The 17,190-nt window shown below is 41.5% G+C and overlaps 1 protein-coding gene across 1 annotated transcript in view; it reads left to right on the top strand.

The window, feature by feature from the left end:
* ARHGAP6 (Rho GTPase activating protein 6) overlaps nt 1–14,421 on the top strand; it is a 539,651-nt gene extending 525,230 nt beyond the window's left edge. Inside the window, exons 11-13 of the mRNA XM_032285896.1 lie at nt 7,394–7,662; nt 9,322–9,402; nt 12,389–14,421. Of these exons, the coding sequence (XP_032141787.1) occupies nt 7,394–7,662; nt 9,322–9,402; nt 12,389–13,062 (1,024 nt within the window). The 3' untranslated portion in view covers nt 13,063–14,421. The remainder of the gene's footprint in view (nt 1–7,393; nt 7,663–9,321; nt 9,403–12,388) is intronic.
* The last annotated feature ends 2,769 nt before the right edge of the window (nt 14,422–17,190 follow it).

Here is a 17,190-nt window from a genome sequence, read left to right as displayed (position 1 = left end):
GTTATACATTCAAATGTATCTGCTTTTCAGTTTTTCAATATTTTTCAACTGCTTTGATGTTCTGGGCAAAAACTCATAGATAAAACCATGTATATAGAGGTGCACAGTTTTCTTTTGCCTGAGGCATCTCGGGTCCCTAAGTTCTGCATAAGGGATGCATTGCAGAACTGAGCATGATTAATGTGAAAATCTCCCATAAATCTAGAGCTCAGGAGAGCTCAGCAGAGCTCAGATCATCTGTGACACAGTAACTAGTTTCAATAACAGGTCTCATAATTTTTAAGTATAGGCTTGAGAAAACATGTAAAGATTTGCTCTCATTCTATCAAGCCTCAGGGGCTTCCCAGAAATAGAATATTAATTAAATAAGACCAAGCAAAGTATCTTCCCTTCTATACTCTAGAAACAAGATCAAAATAGAACAAATTTAACTGCACTTGGAGAGAAGGCAGATATGGATGAACTAAACTCAGGTATATATATTTAAATTTCATTGTGGTAATTCTGTTAGTGGCCTTCACAAAGATTTTACTGAAAAAAATTAATTAAAAAAAATAGCAAAACTGGTGTCTAGTGTATCAGGACCATGGTTGAAGATCTGTACTAATCTGAAAAAAATAAAATTTCAGAACTGAAAAATAATTGTATTGTTTAGCTAGAAGTTTATCCTATTGAATGACAAATCTGCCTTCTTCATTCTGGGGAGCATTAGGCTTTCTTGTAATTTAAAGATATCTCATTTAACTTATTAAATAAATATGACATAGATCATTTCTTTTAATCTTTCAAAGCTCATCATTAAAAATACCTTCTTTCACAAATCTATGGAGTGTTACGTGATACATTATAATTTCTGATTTTCGTTTATTAGGATTTTTCAAATCAGAAAGGGTTTCAGGAAATTTTCAGAGACAAGAAATCTCACTTTACCAGTACAGTATAACAGCAAAGAGTACTATTGAGTGGCAGTAGCTGTTGGCCTTAATACCCTGGAAATTATGAAGCATTAACTACCCCTGCCCCCTGCCCCAACACACACACTCCATTCAAGAAAACCTTTCCAGCCAGTTTTAGAAAAAGCTTATGTGGAATAGGGAATTCCATAATGAAAAATTCCAAAAAGTATGCATATGCCTTCTATGGAAAGGCATTCAAAATGGAGGGAAGGGGAAATGTATCACATCACCCCTTCCTTCCTCACACTTTTACTGTGATTCACAGCTTCTTTACAAATTTGCAGAATGTTAATTTGAAGACGTTTTTTATCAGGACCACTGTAAATAATGAAGACAAAACTGTCTTATCTTCACCTGTCATAAATGTTCCATATGCCAGGGATATTAGGAGGGAATTAATAAGGACTAAAAATGAGGGGACAGATTTCACCAAAGCCTGTGCGCAGGGTGTTAGCTTCATCATCCACTGAGGAGTTTAGAGCCATGTCAGCTCCTCTTTGAAGTAGGGCACCTTTATCCCTAGCAATCTGCATAAGGGAGGCTTTGCAGAACTTACAGTGATTAATGTGAACATCCTTCATGATTCCAAAGCTGCCCCAGCAGTGGATTCCTTTCCGAATACCACTGATATAATCCAAGATGGATGATACGATCCTTTCAGTTCCAACAGACTGGAACTTGTCAGTCAAAAGATTAAGCCAAGGATAAACTGAACACACATTTGAAATGTCCACGGTTCTTCTTTCTGGGTAGTTCAGCAAAGTGCTGGGTGGGCCCCATCCGGTGATTGAACTGGAGTTTTCCATTTGTCCCCAGAACATGTTCTGTGCTTCCGGCTGCAGTGCAGGCCTGCCCACAGTACCCTGCCAGTATGTTTACGCCCTGACCCAGAGGGACCAGCTAAGGGTGAGAATATGTCTCGCTCTCCATGTCCATCTCTTGCTTGTCTGGTTAGCTGAGACTGGCCATGCATGCTGTGGATGGTCTTGGGGTTTGGGGGTCTAATGGGGAAACCCTCCATGCATGGAGGCAAACCCATGTAGACTGGTGACCTGTCCACCTAACCTCAATCCATGATGCTCCGCGACTGCAAAGAGAAGCCACCAGGCACTTTTGGATGCCAACTCATGTCAACTAGCAACTCATCCACTCAACATTCTGAACCTCAATCCATCAAACTCCAAGACATACAAAAAGAGGCCACTATGTGCTTTTAGACTATTCCTCATCTAGTGACTCACTGGTCAGAGTAAATATTTCATGTAAATAGATACACAAGTATTGTAAGTTTTTATTTGGAACCCTGAACTCAGAACTATCTTCTTAGAGTTGGATTATCCTAGAGTCAAATCTGAGAGAAAATATTGTGGTTGCTTATCTCATTTTTTGGACGTAACTAAAGGATGTCATGGTTTTCCAGATTTGACACTGAGTGTACTGTGGAAAATCACTAAAAGCCCTCCTCCTGGGCTCATTTCTCCATCAGTGTTCAGAAATTAGAGTGCCGCTAATTGGAACTAGTTCGTAGGAAGGTAATGCCCACTCAAGGAGCCCCCAGAACTGACACCCTTAGGGCACCCTGGTCCTGGCAGACAACCACTTCTCTGACAGTTGTAACCTGAAAGGTTGTTTTTCTTTCTTTTCTCACTTTCATCTCTAGGTTTCAGACTCAGAGAAATTTCTTTTCCTGTATACTTTTACCATCCACATTTCCACTACACTACATCTGGATTTATTCACACCCTGTCCTCTTGCAGAATTTCTGGATTATAAAAATTTGTTTTTTGATTTGTGATTTTTATATGGAAAATCTTACAGAACTTTATACATTGTACCTGATTTATATATTTGACAAGCTGCTTTTACAATAGCTTCCATAAACTTAGAAATGTATCAGAAACTTTGGGTAGAATAGAAAGATTTAGACGTGGAAGATGGAAAATGGACAGACATAGGAAACATGGGTGTATAATGAAGGTATCCACAGTGACTGGATGCCCAGCCCCCATTGTAAGACAGATATGCTATGAAAGGCCCTAACAGTTCTGCTTCCAAGTCTCTGGAAATTTCTCCAGCCTCCAGCCTCCACTCAGCAATCCTATTCTCTCCCTCTGTTTGTGTCTTTACTTCCAATTGTATTTATTGCCTAAGTGGATGTATATGTATATGCATGTACATATAGCTGCATGTATGTGTATATGTAATGTGTATGTGTACATGTCTGTAATATTTGTGTGCATGTATGTATATGTTTGTGTATGAATATGTACATGTGTGTATGTCTATGCTTGTATATATGTATTTATGTCTGCATATGTATGTGTATGGTGTGTATATATGTGTGTGGTGTGTATATATGTGTGTTGGGTATGTATATATGTGTATTTGCATATATGTTGATCCTGGATTTGCTTCTGACAGATATAAAACATAGAATGACACTAACTTTTTTTAAATCTATGAACTGCCTATGTTGTTATGAGAGTCCTGAGGAGTGAATAAAACTTTTTTTTTTAATCGGTGGCCTTTCATGTGGGAAGATAATTCTTCGACATAGGTCCTTAGGCAAATTTAGCTGCCACTTTCTGACCTCTACTAAGAAAACAAAATGATAGGGAAATATTTTAAACATTTTAAAAGGCCATTAACTCGTAAGTAAGAAAGAGCATTTTACTATTGATTTGTAATGATGTTGAATACTCTTTAGCGAATAAATTATAGAAGGGTCCCATCTCCAGCTGCCTCTGCTGCTAGAGAGCATGGTATTCAGTATTCAGTCAGCTCTTCATTTCCTTCACTCAATCCCAGACTCAGGTCAGGAGAAAGGAATGTTGTTAACAGTAGCTTAGTACCGTGCCTACCACATAATTAACCCTGTATAAATATTAACTTTTACTCTCCTCACAGGCCAAGGGGATATTTCACATAAGTATATTTCCCAAACTGCTTGCCATATGTACTTACACTGTGTCTCCTCCCATGGTTGGAATACACTGGGGGTTGGGGGGATTTTGAAAAGGCGACATCATCTCTCATTAGATGCTCCCTCTGTGTATGTCCCTAGCTGTGACCCCAGCCATCCCCAGGAGGTTCAAAGTCTGTGTCTACTGTGAGACACCTCATCTACCTCTGCCTCCAGGGATTTGCTTCAGCCACCTCCCGTGGTTCCTCCCCTGATGGAGGACCCAGCTGTGGTCACTCCAGTGGCGTTACTTAGGAGACCGAACCAAAAGAGCAGAGAACACTACGCTGGCCCTTCCTACACACTTTCACCTCAACATGTTCTGATCCACAACAGGACTACATTACATTCAGTTGTCTGGATTCTGCTTAAGGCAGAGGAAGTCCAGGAATCAGCTGGGATGGGGACACTCTTCCTCCTTCTCCTAGCTGTGGCCTCAGCCACCCCAAGGTCAGGACCACCACATTCACTCCCAGGCCAGCCAATGCTGCAGTTTTGGCTAACATCTTTGGTTTCCTTCCTGATTTGACTCTTAGCAGACCTTTAGCCCACTGTCACATATGCAGAATGAGAAAGGAAAGTAATTTTTGGTTATTAGAGGTTCCCAAACATCCCCATGCATCAGAATCACCTGGAGGGCTTCTTTAAACAATTTGCTGGCCCCACCCTGAGTTTCCCTTTTAATATCCAGAGCTCGCTTCCAGGACTGTAACTCCACACTCAGAGGCAGCCCACATTTGGTTTACTGATTTGCAGTCGCCATCTTGAAATGCTTAATGCTTTTTAAGCATGGGGCCTCACATGTTCATTTTGCACTGGGTTCCACAAATGTTGTAGCCAGTCCTGTCAGTAGGTCCAGAATGGAGCTGGAGAATTGACATTCCCAACAAGTTCCTGAGTGAGACAGATGCTTCCACCCTGGGATGCACACCTCACAACCACTCAAAGAGATCTTGCAGACCTAAAGAATAGAGGAAAGGGACAAGGGACAGTGGCCCCCTGCCTCCTCCTCTCTCACCTCTACTTAATCAGATGCAGTCAGAGATATTAAAACAAAGGAACAAATGATGTGGCAACTTCAGTTAATTCTGTTATTGTTATTATTGTCTTTGTTTGATTTTGTGTCGTTTTCACCAACTAAATGCTTTCATGAGGCATACTGCCTTTTCAGCACCCCCCCAACAATATAGGTATGATTTCCCCTGCCTGTATATCAGTCCAAAAAATTTTTGAAACAGCTTGAAAAATATGTAAAGTGAAACAATATAAGTAATTAATTAGAGATATTATAAGTAATTTGAAATGTTAGGGAAAGGAAAACAATACAAAGAGTGATAAGATGAAGTTGGGATGCAAAACTCACAAAGGTACCCCCAAGCTTCAAAACACTGACTCAACTGAAGCCTTAATTCTCTGAGCCTTTAGCCATCATAGGAGACAGAAATACATTATTTATTACATGATTTATGGCTCCTTAGGGTAAAAATAACCTACTCGTTCAGTAGCCCAGATGTCCCTAGTACCAAAACTTAAGGGATATTTCTTCCATCAAGTACCTTTATGCACATAACTCCTGGCTAAATCTTCAACTTATAACACTTTGTTGAATGTATTCTGTTCTACATGGGTTGTAACATGGATGAGCAAGACATAAGAGAATTATTGGGCTCTCTGTGAGCTAAAATATGACCTTTCCAAAACTTTCCTCCCAATATGAGTGGGGCAAAACATAAAACAAAACATTGGTAGCACTGATTTTGTTTTGGTTTAGCTAATGAATTGACTCTCTAAGTATCCCATACAATAAGGCTTTGTGTACTATTATTGATGGAAAAGTATGACATATATTTTTACTGAGTGGACACAAGACATTTTTATTAATGACTGGAAAAATGTCAACTAAACAGGGAAAACAAAATCATCCCAGTAATAAAATGTCTAGCCCTAATCAGAACAAAGAACACGGATTCTGAGCTCATGTTAGCTTCCAGTTCAACACATGTGATTTTTCTCATTTTCATAATAAACTTTCTTTAACCAGTGACAGCCCATGATAACAGACAAGTGTCTATTCATGTTCTTTGTGTTTTCTCAGCTAGAATGAGGAAGACTTTTTCCCCTTTAATTAGATTGGGTGGTTAAATAACTGCCCTCTCACCACTTTCCTGCAGAAATTGGTGGCCTAAAGATCTGGAAAATCATCCTCATGGCAGTCCTCTTGCTTCTTCCCATAAAATTATGTGATATGAGTTCAAATAGGAAGCAAGGAAGGGGCTTCTTTAATCCATGTCGGTAGTAAATGTCCTCAGCAAGAGTGCTCAAGACCCTGGCTGCCTCAGTTATGACTGTGGTGGTATCACAGATGCTTGGATGTTTTTTCCCCTGGATACTAACCCCTGCTGGGAACCTCAGATGGAGCTAGACCCCTGTGAATGCATTCCTCCAGTTTGCATGCACAAAGCCATTTGGTTAGGGAAGTATTGCTCAGGCATGTGTTTACCTTCTTTAAGTTTACAAAGGATTTGTTTTGAAAAATTAAGCCAAAAGAGAGCAAAAACTAGTAAAGAGAAGTGAAGTAAGGGAGAAGAGATACAGGTTCTGAAACTTTTAATCTGTCATTGTTTCCCTTCAAGATGTTGTCAGGGCCACTGTTCTGAGGAGGGTAGAAAATAAAGATGTTTCCAGGTAAGACTTCCATGCTCTTTTCATTTCCTCAAGTTCTCATTTTTCCTGTTCCACATACATTTTCACTGTTATTTCTGTTTCTGTGACAACTCATGAACACAGGACTTTGATAATGGTATACTAATTAGCACATCATATCAGCTTATAAAAGCACTAGTATCTTGCAGAATCATTTTAGATGTATTTGAATAAAATGGAGTCTAGTGACTCCATTTTCATTCATTTGTTTTTGTCGCCACGTTATACGTGAAATACTTATTCCCACCGGTGGCATCATCATCTTCATCACATGAAGGATAGATTTACTTACACTAAGTATTTTGGGGGAAAAGAAAAGTTGTCCCTAAAGCCGCAATGAACTTCAAGCAAAGTGTCAACCATAGTTTTATAGGAAGGTGAAAGAGTTATCTACTAATGTATCCTTACCTAATAGATAGTGAGCATCAGACTTTCACTTAAAAATGGAAGCAGGAATGAGTCCCTGAGGCACTTAGCGATCCACATTGGCAAATGCAGGGCTCCTTGTCTGTTTCATTCCCACCCTGCCTTCGCCCATTGGCTTTTCCCGTTACTTCTGTTGGGTTTGACTGCCCTCTGCTGGTCATATCATTGAAACACTTTCACCTCATGGATGTAGATGTCTTGGAACATTGCTCCAACTGGTCTTTTTTTTTTTTCAGCTCCTGTGTCCATGCATCCTCCTCCGTCATTTGTGTAACAGCCGTATTGTTTGATTCTGGTCACTACTTGTTAACATACTGACACATTTGTAATTGTCTCGTTGTGCCAGAAGCCCTGACATGCTGCAGTCAGAAGTTTCCTTTTCCGTGGGAGGGAGGCATTCATCTACAGACTCCAACAAGGCCTCCAGCGGCGACATCTCCCCTTATGACAACAACTCCCCAGTGCTGTCTGAGCGCTCCCTGCTGGCTATGCAAGAGGACGTGGCCCCGGGGGGCTCGGAGAAGCTTTACAAAGTGCCAAGGCAGTTTATGCTGGTGGGCCACTTGTCCTCATCAAAGTCAAGGGAAAGTTCTCCTGGACCAAGGCTTGGGAAAGGTAACTGGAGCCTGGTCAGCCGGCACTGGCCAAAACAAGTGACCCTCCTCTTGTTGCATGTGGCATGGTGTGGGGCTCCTCGGACCTTCTCTTCATCTCTCCCTTATTTGATGTTTCTGTAATGCAACCACCATTTATCGAGTACCTGCTGAATGCCTGCTCTAGGAAGAGGAAGGTGTGGTGAGCCCAGTTGTTGGCTGGGTGGGTGGCCACAGGCCACGCTCCAATTCTCAAATATCTGGGAAATAAGCGCATGCCCAGAGGAGCTACTCCTATTCCCAGCTGACTCTTTTTCCCTCCAGCATCCTAGGAACTTTATGTGTACTGGGCTTGGGTTACATATTTGCTAGTCTAATGCCACCCAATTACTGCTGTTGCTTTTCTAAAGAAAACAAGCTGAACCTACTATGTATCAAGACAACCTTCCAGAACCAAATAGTGTTAGTATCCAGTGACAAGAGCACTAGACTGGGAGTCACATATCTGCTCTGCCACTTTCAACCTGCAGGATCTCCAGTGAGCCATTGAGCTTCCCAGAGTCCCATTTCCTCCTGCCGTGAAAACTCAGAATGATAACAGTATTTAATTCATTGAGTTTAATGAACTAATCCATGTAAAGCCCTCAACGCAGCACTTCGAATGTCATACGCACTCGATAATACTTGCTGTGTAATCTTGTGTGCATTTCTTACCTGCTCCTTATGCTAGTTGCCTCGTCTGTAAAATGATCTCCTGGGAACCTCCTAGGAATGAAGTGAGATAACGCATGTGAACTGCTGAACACGTGGAGGCACCCAGTAGACGTCTGCTGCTATAAATCGTAATTATGATCCCATCACGGGATTGTAGTGAGGATTAAATGAGATGGTGAAAAAGTCTAATGTAGTGCCTTGCTCCATAAATATTGATGGATAAGCTAAGGGGATTTATGAATGAATGCATGCATGAAGAAATATGATGATACCAATAGCAAAGTATTCCTGAGGGTAGTACAGAAACTATGCTGTTCCTCTAGCTCTGTGTTAATGTGGTTAAGGCCTATAAAGCTGTTGCCACCCATCACCCTTCTATTCATTTCCTGTAACACGCAAACTTATTATTTTATGGTTCTGGAGGTGAGAAGTCTAAAATGGGTCCACAAGGCCTCTTTCCCTTCTGGACATTCTAGGGCATAATTGTTTCCTTGCCTTTTCCAGCTTCTAGTAGCTGCTGCATTCCTTGGCTCAAGGCCCCTTCCTCCATCTTTTAAGCCAACAATCTAGCAGCATCTTCTCTCCTGCCCCTCTCTTATGAGGACCCTTGTAATTATATTGGCCCCATCCAGATAATCCAGGAAAATCTCCCCATCTCAAGAACCATAATTTAATCACATCTGCAAAGTCCTTTTTGAAAATAACATCTTTGTAGATTTGTGAGATTATGACAGACATCTTTGCGGGGGGGCTTATTCTGTCTACCACAAGCATGATATACAAAGAGCTTTTTTTGTAAATCCCAAGTAGAATGAACATGCTGAAAGTTAGATCAGAACTGTATTCTGTTTTGTATGCAACACGACCTCGAATGCAATACTTTGCACAGAAGAGATGTTATTGAAATGTTCATCGATTTTTAATTTTCCTTTTGTGTTATATACCTTTTTATACACTTTTTTCCTAGATCTGTCAGAGGAACCTTTCAATATCTGGGGAACCTGGCATTCAACATTAAAAAGTGGATCCAAAGACCCAGGAATGACAGGTAAAGTATTAATTTTAAACTTTATTGCATTTACTTTTAAAATTATTTTGCAAAGTTTTGTTTACTATAATTTTATTATATGCCTGTCAAATATAATTTGGGAAGTGCTGAAAATAAGAAGGGATGAAACGAACCTTAGGCTTTCCATCCAAATATGACAATCTTTGACTATATTTTATTCTATTTCCTTTGCAAAGGTTTTCATAGTTACAATCATTCTGTCTGTGCAACTTTGTATTATTTTCTAACTTCCATTTTCCAGTTATTCTCCATTTTCCTTTTTTTGAGAAAGAGTGTCACTCTGCTGCCCAGGCTGGAGTGCGGTGGCACGATCTCGGCTCACTGCAACCTCCACTTCCTGCTTTCAAGCGATTCTCCTGCCTCAGCCTCCCAAGTAGCTCGGACTACAGGCACCAACCACCACTCCCTGCTAATTTTTTTATTTTTAATAGAGATGGGGTTTCACCATATTGGCCAGGCTGGTCTCGAACTCCTAACCTTCTGATCCGCCCACCTCGGCCTCCCAAAGTGCTGGGATTACAGGCCTGAGCCACCGAGCCCGGCCTCTCCATTATTCTTTTTAAGGGCAAGGAATATTCCACAGAGTGCATATTCATAGTTTACAACCCAATACTAAGTCATTTGAAATTTTTTGTTATCATTGTAATAAGTTCCACTGTTAGGAGCCTCTTTTGTGTAATTATTTTTTCAAATTACTAATAGATTCACAAAATGTTAGAAAGCAAGTCAAAGGTTATAAATCCCAAACAGGAAAGTGGGTCAAATATAACAAGCCTTTCCAAGAATCTGGAGATACAGTCTCCTCCTGTTCTGTGTAGGATCCATTAGCTTGCATTCTGTAAACTGCGGATGGCAGGACATTTTCTACTGCTGTCTGCAAATCTCATCATATTACAGATTTGTGGGTTTTCACTTTTGCTGTGGGTTTTCATTTTTGCTAACTGAAAAAACAAAATTGCATTTATTTATTTGCATTTCTTTCTCACCAGTATTTTTCAGTGTTTCTATTAATTCACTGAATTTCCCCCCATTGAATTGTTACTTATATCATTTCCTATTTATGTATGCTAGAATTTTTTAAATTGATTCTTGTGAACCCTTTATATAATAAAGATGTTAACTCATTTTCCATATTGTTTACCGCTTGCATTTTCTTTTTTACGTAATTTTATCACTGTCTCTTTTCTGTGAATTCTTTCATAATCTTTAGTTCAGCATTGGATACTCAGTGATCTCTATGCATTTCTTTTTAATGTTATTTCATTGTTTCAACGCTTCATTTTTTTAATCCATCTGGAATACGTCTCATGTATGGTATACAGTGTGTAAATTATTTGTTTGGTTGTTTTATATTTATATTCCCCTTATTGTTTTGCAATATCTCCCATATTACATTTTAAAAGCACAGTGCATTTTTATTTATTATTATTTTTTGAGGTGGAGTGTCGCTCTGTTGCCAGGCTGGAGTGCCCTGACACAATCTCAGCTCACTGCAATCTCCGCCTCCCAGGTTCAAGCGATTCTCCTGCCTCAGCCTCCTGAGTAGCTGAGACTACAGGCGCACAACACCACACCGAGCTAATGTTTGTATTTTTTGTAGAGACGGGGTTTCACCATGTTGGCCAGGATGGTCTCAATCTCTTGACCTCATGATCCACCCACCTCAGCCTCCCAAAGTGCTGTGATTACAGGCATGAGCCACCGTGCCCAGATGCACAGTACATTTTTAAATTTGATGGCCTCTAGTACCGATTCTTTTTCTAACTATATCTCGTATCCTGTGAAGAGCCTTACTCCCTTTTCCTTCTCCAGGTTCAGTTGTCACCTGTTTCAGCTATCATTTGTTTCTTTGTGAATACTCAGATCCCCCAACTCCCCTGCCCCCAACATGGCCTTGTTCTTGTTCCTTGTCTGCTTTTTAAGAAGTGGGAGATAGAGCAGATTCATAGGAAAATGGTAGTCTGGGGACACATGCCCCAAGGACTCCTCCTTTGCCTTCAAAATGGACTGTTATTTCTTTCCCTCAGTTTCATAAAGAAAGTTGTATCCTTTAGGGAAAGCTAACTGCTATAACAACTCCAAAGTGTGAGTGGCTTAAGCTATTACAACTGGATTTCTCTCACTGTCCCAGTACAGTGTAGATTGCAAGGGGGTGAGGAGGGGTGGGAGTGGGTAAGGGAGGGAGTGCTGTCTTCCACAGTCACTCAGGGGCCCAGCCTAGGCTCTAACATCTTCAGAGCCCTGAGGAGTCCTCCAAGACTTCACGCTTGGCTGGTAGTTAAGGGAGGCGGGAAAGCAAAGAACAGTGGGAAGGCATTTGTTTCGTTTTATTATTAGTTCAGGCCTAGAAATGGCTCATGTCACATCTGTCCATATTTGTTGCCTAGACCTCATTTCTGTGGCCCACCTCACTGCCAGAGAGGCTGGGAAATGCCATGTAGGAAGTAAAGGGGAATGCCTGGGTGAGCACCAAGTGTGTCTTTTCCACACTGACGATGGGAGAATATGCATAGTGGCTGGCCTGTCTTCTGGCACAGAACGGGGTACTTGAGATTCAAGTCACTTCATTGATGTGATAGAAACATGAAAACATAATTCCTATCTCTCCTGGATTACAGAATGCATTGAAAAGGAGGGAATGCTTCTTTCACCTTCTGGATTCTGAAAAGTTTTCCCAGCCATGTAGAGGGGCCCTTTCCTGAAACACGAATTGGTGGTAAAACCAATTATTAATCTAGTTTGACATCCCAGCTAACCTGTCAAAGTCTAGGCATACGAATTGAGCATTTGTTTTGCTGGGAAGGTCCTTTTCTTTAGGCAGCAGCAGCTAAGAGCATACTGTGCAGTTTCAGTTTTAGAAGTCCACTGGGACTTCTTAGAAGTGAGAACGAAATAACAGGATTTGAATCTCCAAGAAGGATTCTACAAACTCATTCCACTTCTTGGCTTTCTCTCTGGCTACCAGGTTCCTCTGGAGACATTTTTGAAAGCAGCTCCCTAAAAGCGGGGCGCTGCTCCCTTTCTCAAGGGAACCTGTCTCCGAATTGGCCTCGGTGGCAGGGGAGCCCCGCAGAGCTGGACAGCGGCACGAAGGTGGCTCAGAGGACTCAGCCCGCGGCCTCCGCGACGGAGGGCAGGGCCCACACTGCGGTGCCGCGTGCCTACAGTACCCCCCACGTCCAGGGTGGCAGTGGGAAAGCCGAGAGGCCCATGGCCACATCTGAGCAGTACTTGATCCTGAGCAGCGCCCACGACCTCAGCGAGAGCGAGCTGGACTTGGCCGGGCTGCAGAGCCAGGCCACATCGACGTGCCAGAGACCCCGTGGGAGCACGAGGGATGACAAACGGCCCCCGCCTCCGTACCCAGGCCCCGGGAAGACCGCAGCAGCAGCGGCGGCCTGGATCCAGGGGCCCCGGGAAGGCGCAGGGACAGCCGCGGACCAGGGAGGGCAAGAGGCCGAGCGAGAGCAGCAGGCCGCACAGAAAAAACTGAGCAGTGCCAACTCCCTGCCAGCGGGCAACCAGGACAGTCCGCACCTGGGGGACGCTGGCTGGCTCGACTGGCAGAGAGAGCGCTGGCAGATCTGGGAGCTCCTGTCTGCTGACAACCCCGATGCCCTACCTGAGACGCTGGTCTGAGCCCACACCAGCCGAGCCCCTCCTGCCCCGCGCCCTCCCCCCTCCCCCCTCCCCACTCCCCCCCCGCCCTCCAGCCCAGGGGAAAACGTGGGTGATGGCCACTGGTACACTTAGTGTTCTTCTTTCACACTTCCCAAAAGCAACACGAGAAATCCAGTTCACCCACAGAGGTAGAGCACTCACGCCCCTGCCATTGAGAATAAGTTTCCATTGCATAGCCAGCCTTAGGAAAAACAAACAGAACCCAAACCGAATGTCAATGTCCAATATAAAAACGTCCCTCTTGGCTCTATAATAAGATACAACTCTTGCTTTCGTATAGCCTAACTGTATTTATGTGTCTTCAGTTTTGACTATTGTATATTCTGTAACAGATTATGTATGATAATCATATATGATATATTCACAAAGAGAAAACAAAAGGAACATTTTTTAAAAAATCACTTCACTTATTTTAAGCAATGAAATATACTAAACAATGAGATTCTATAGAATGTTCTAGAATATGCACAAGCGGGTTTCTGTGCTTTTGCCATAGCTTTATAACTGGGGATAACCCTTCCTTCAATACCTAACAAAAACACTAACAAGACGAAACAGAAGATGAGAAGCCATATTTTTATATGAGTCAGATACAAGAAGAAAAATCACTGAATGCTTTTTGATATTGAATACGTTTTACGGAAAAATGTTAACTCTGATAGATTACGAAATATATTTTTAGAACTTGTTTAGAAATGACTCAGCCAGACAAGAAAAAGGCAGTGCCTCACAAAGAAATTAAGAAGTTGTCTGTCCCACTTTACGTCAAATTCAGTTTTATATAGGCCCTATATAATAGATATTTATAAAGTATAATTTTTATGTATTTTTCAAAACTACAAGCTGGAATCTAACTATAAAGTGTTTAAGAATCTAAATATAATATTCAAATTATAGAACATGTTTTTCCCTTTGCCCCATAATCAGTATTTGCCAAATTACACGCAATTCTTTAAAAACTAAATCACATTTGGAAAAAAAGCCTACAGCTTTGTACTTACATTGTGCCAAAGGCTGAGGAAATGTTTTCTTTCTTAATTTTATGTGTATTGTAAAATGTTCCTACCGGCGTACTTAAGTAGTTAAGTTTGAAGTTTTTCAATTGCATAACTGTTTTTGACCAGCAGATGGCGATTCGCTTCAGTATTTTACGCGATTTTTTTCACTTCTGAAGGGAAAGTGTATTATAGAAAAAGATTTTTTTTTTTTTTTTACATATAAAACATGCTACTCTTAATTTTCATGTTGGTGATGAAATTTCCAGTGGTGTTTCTTAAGGTTCTATCTTGTGCCATGATGAATAAAAAGTTAAGCAAAGGCTTTGCTCCCTGACTTTGAATCTCTTGAATGAATTTGCACCGCATTTCAGACATATACTTCACTATCCAGAAGTCCAAGCATAATAAATCATGGCAATTCTATGCATATACATGTATAGCAAAAAATCTGGTTTAAAAATATCAGCTGGTTTTGGGACATCAACTCAGTGACACCAAAGCATTTAGAAATTTATAATAATTTGTGGTAAGTAAAGGCTGATTTCCTCGACTGTTGAAGAGGTGGTTTCCTACAGGACTGAAACTCAGGTTTTCTGAGTTTCCTGAACTGTGTCCAGCAAGTGTTGCCTAACACAATTCCTGTAAGTTACATCTGCTCTATGGGCCTTAGATGCCTAATTTGATTCAGGACCAAAATAATAAAATCTAGAAGTAGCATGTGATATTTCTTATTTGGGGAATGGTTGATATAGCTTCAGGCTCTGCCATCAGGTCCAGTACTACCACCTCTGGCTGGGAGTCAGGGGGGATTTGCCTGCAGACCTCTGGTTCTTCCTGACTGCCCACACTCAGCCAAAAATTGTCAACAAGATCCAGAGGAAATGCTGCTTGGTTATGGATCACAGGTGGCTTTTCTGTGCCACCTACTCTCATCCTGCTCCTCATGATACTATTTCCTTGGCTTCGAATTTGATCATGATCTGACTAGTTCTTTCCCTCCTTCCTGGACTGGATGGCGTGATACATGGGACTCTTTTTCTACCACATTCTTGCTAGAGTAGTCCTATTTTTTAAAACATCCATATCAATTGAAGTTGATGCCTATGTCAGAAAAGGTAATGAAAATTATGTCCATCTGTTCATAGATCTAAAATAAGCAGTCCTGAAAACAGGACTCAGAATATCTTTTACATATGTCTTAATATGCACTCTCCCTCTCTTTGTATGTTTAAGCCTAGGGGCCGTATCATTAGCTTAGTGAGTGACAGCTAGTTTCTTTTTCTTTTTTTTTTTTTTTCTTGAGACAGAGTCATGCTCTGTCGCCCAGGCTGGAGTGCAGTGCTATGATCTCTGCTCACTGCAACTTCCGCCTCCCGGGCCCAAGCGATTCTCCTGCCTGGGCCTCCTGAGTAGCTGGAATTCCAGGCACATGCCACTGTCCCCAGCTAATTTTTGTATTTTTAGTAGAGATGGGGTTTCCCCATGTTGGCCAGGCTGGTCTTGAACTGCTGACCTCAGGTGATCCACCCGCCTCAGCCTCCCAAAGTGTTGGGATTATAGGCATGAGTCACTGTGCCTGGACTTGTTTCTTAAATGCCTTTATCATATTGAAAATAAGCAGTCTTAAAGAAAATACATGAAACCCACAAGACCTGAGGGAAGTTATCCTTTCTAATACCTTATAAATGATATAATACGTGACAAGAAAAAAATAAAACTCAAACTCTTTCAAGCTGTCCAAAACCTCTTTAACAAGCTATTCAAGTCACTCATTCCTCATGAACAGAGAGATTCAACAAGCAAGAGACAAGCTCCAGTGTGTGACATATGTGTCTGCATCTATGAATACTCTGACATTGACATTGAAGCAATATGAACCATTGTTTTGTTTGTTTGTTTGTTTTTGTCTTTGGCAACAGGGCCAGAATGTGGATGGCAGAAATGGCCAAATATGAATTTGTCTTGATCCATCTAAGTAGCTATTACCATATGTTTGTTGTCGTTTTTCATAGAAAACAAAAAAACCTCTTATACCAATGGAGTTTGTGCAAATTGAGGAAATTTCTAAATAAACCCAGCTTGCTTCTTTTCTTATGCACATTTTAATACACATCTGCTTGGCAGAGAAACAGCATTGGGATTAAACATAAAGGGACGTCAGAACAAAGTCCAGGCCTGTAGGATACGTCGATCTGATAAGCAAAGTGCGGGAGGTAGATTATACTGAACTGAGACGAAAGGAAATGACTGAAGAAGAGTCACACAGAGGTTAAAACAGGACATCTCTGCTGAGCAGAATTTTAAAACAGAACTAAATCAGCAGCAAATGTTCAAGAGGAAAAAAAATACAAACCAAGGGAAAATTCTGACAAAGGTTGGAATTCTTCGGCACAGTCAAAGTGACAGATGGTGTCATGGAGATGGTGAATGGCAGACCGTGGTTTCTGGGCGCCCACCCCTGACATGGTGTGACCCTCAGTGTCAGCTGCAACTGGAAGCCCCCAAGAGGTTACAAGAGTACCAGACGCATCTCTAAGTTCAATTCAACCAATATCTTTTCAGCTTAGGGTGGCCAACTCATCCCAGTTTCTCCAGGAATGTTCTGAGTTTAGGAAAGAACAAAAAAGTCCCAGGTCCGGGACACAGGCCATTCTATGACGTGGCAGGGTGGGGAAAGGTTGGCATGGGGGATCTAAGACCCTTGACCTTGGCATCTCTTAAGTAGGGTAGCCAAATAAGATACAGGACACCCAGTTCAATTTGAATGTCAGATAAACAACTGATCATGTATTACTGTGAGTATTCTTATGCAATACCTGGGACACAATTATGCTAAAAAATGATTCTTTATCCCACATATTGCATGGGACATACAATAAAAAGGGATTCGTTGTTTATCTGACATTCAAATTGAACCTAGCACCTATTTGCTTAATCTGGCAACCCTAATCTCTGACCTTAACATCCCACCCATTCCCCAATGGCCTGCTTGACATTCTTGCTGAATGTCCCTCGATGCCTCAACCATCCTGAAGGACCAGTGAGCGACATTCTCATCAGCCACCACTCCCATCTCTGTGAAGAGCAC

The sequence above is a fragment of the Sapajus apella genome, unplaced genomic scaffold (genome assembly GCF_009761245.1).
Source record: "Sapajus apella isolate SASKATOON/1434 unplaced genomic scaffold, GSC_monkey_1.0 scaffold17, whole genome shotgun sequence".
In the NCBI taxonomy this organism is placed as follows: Eukaryota; Metazoa; Chordata; class Mammalia; order Primates; family Cebidae; genus Sapajus; species Sapajus apella.
Note: the sequence above shows the minus strand (reverse complement) of the source record. Positions and strands in the feature narration are given on the sequence as shown.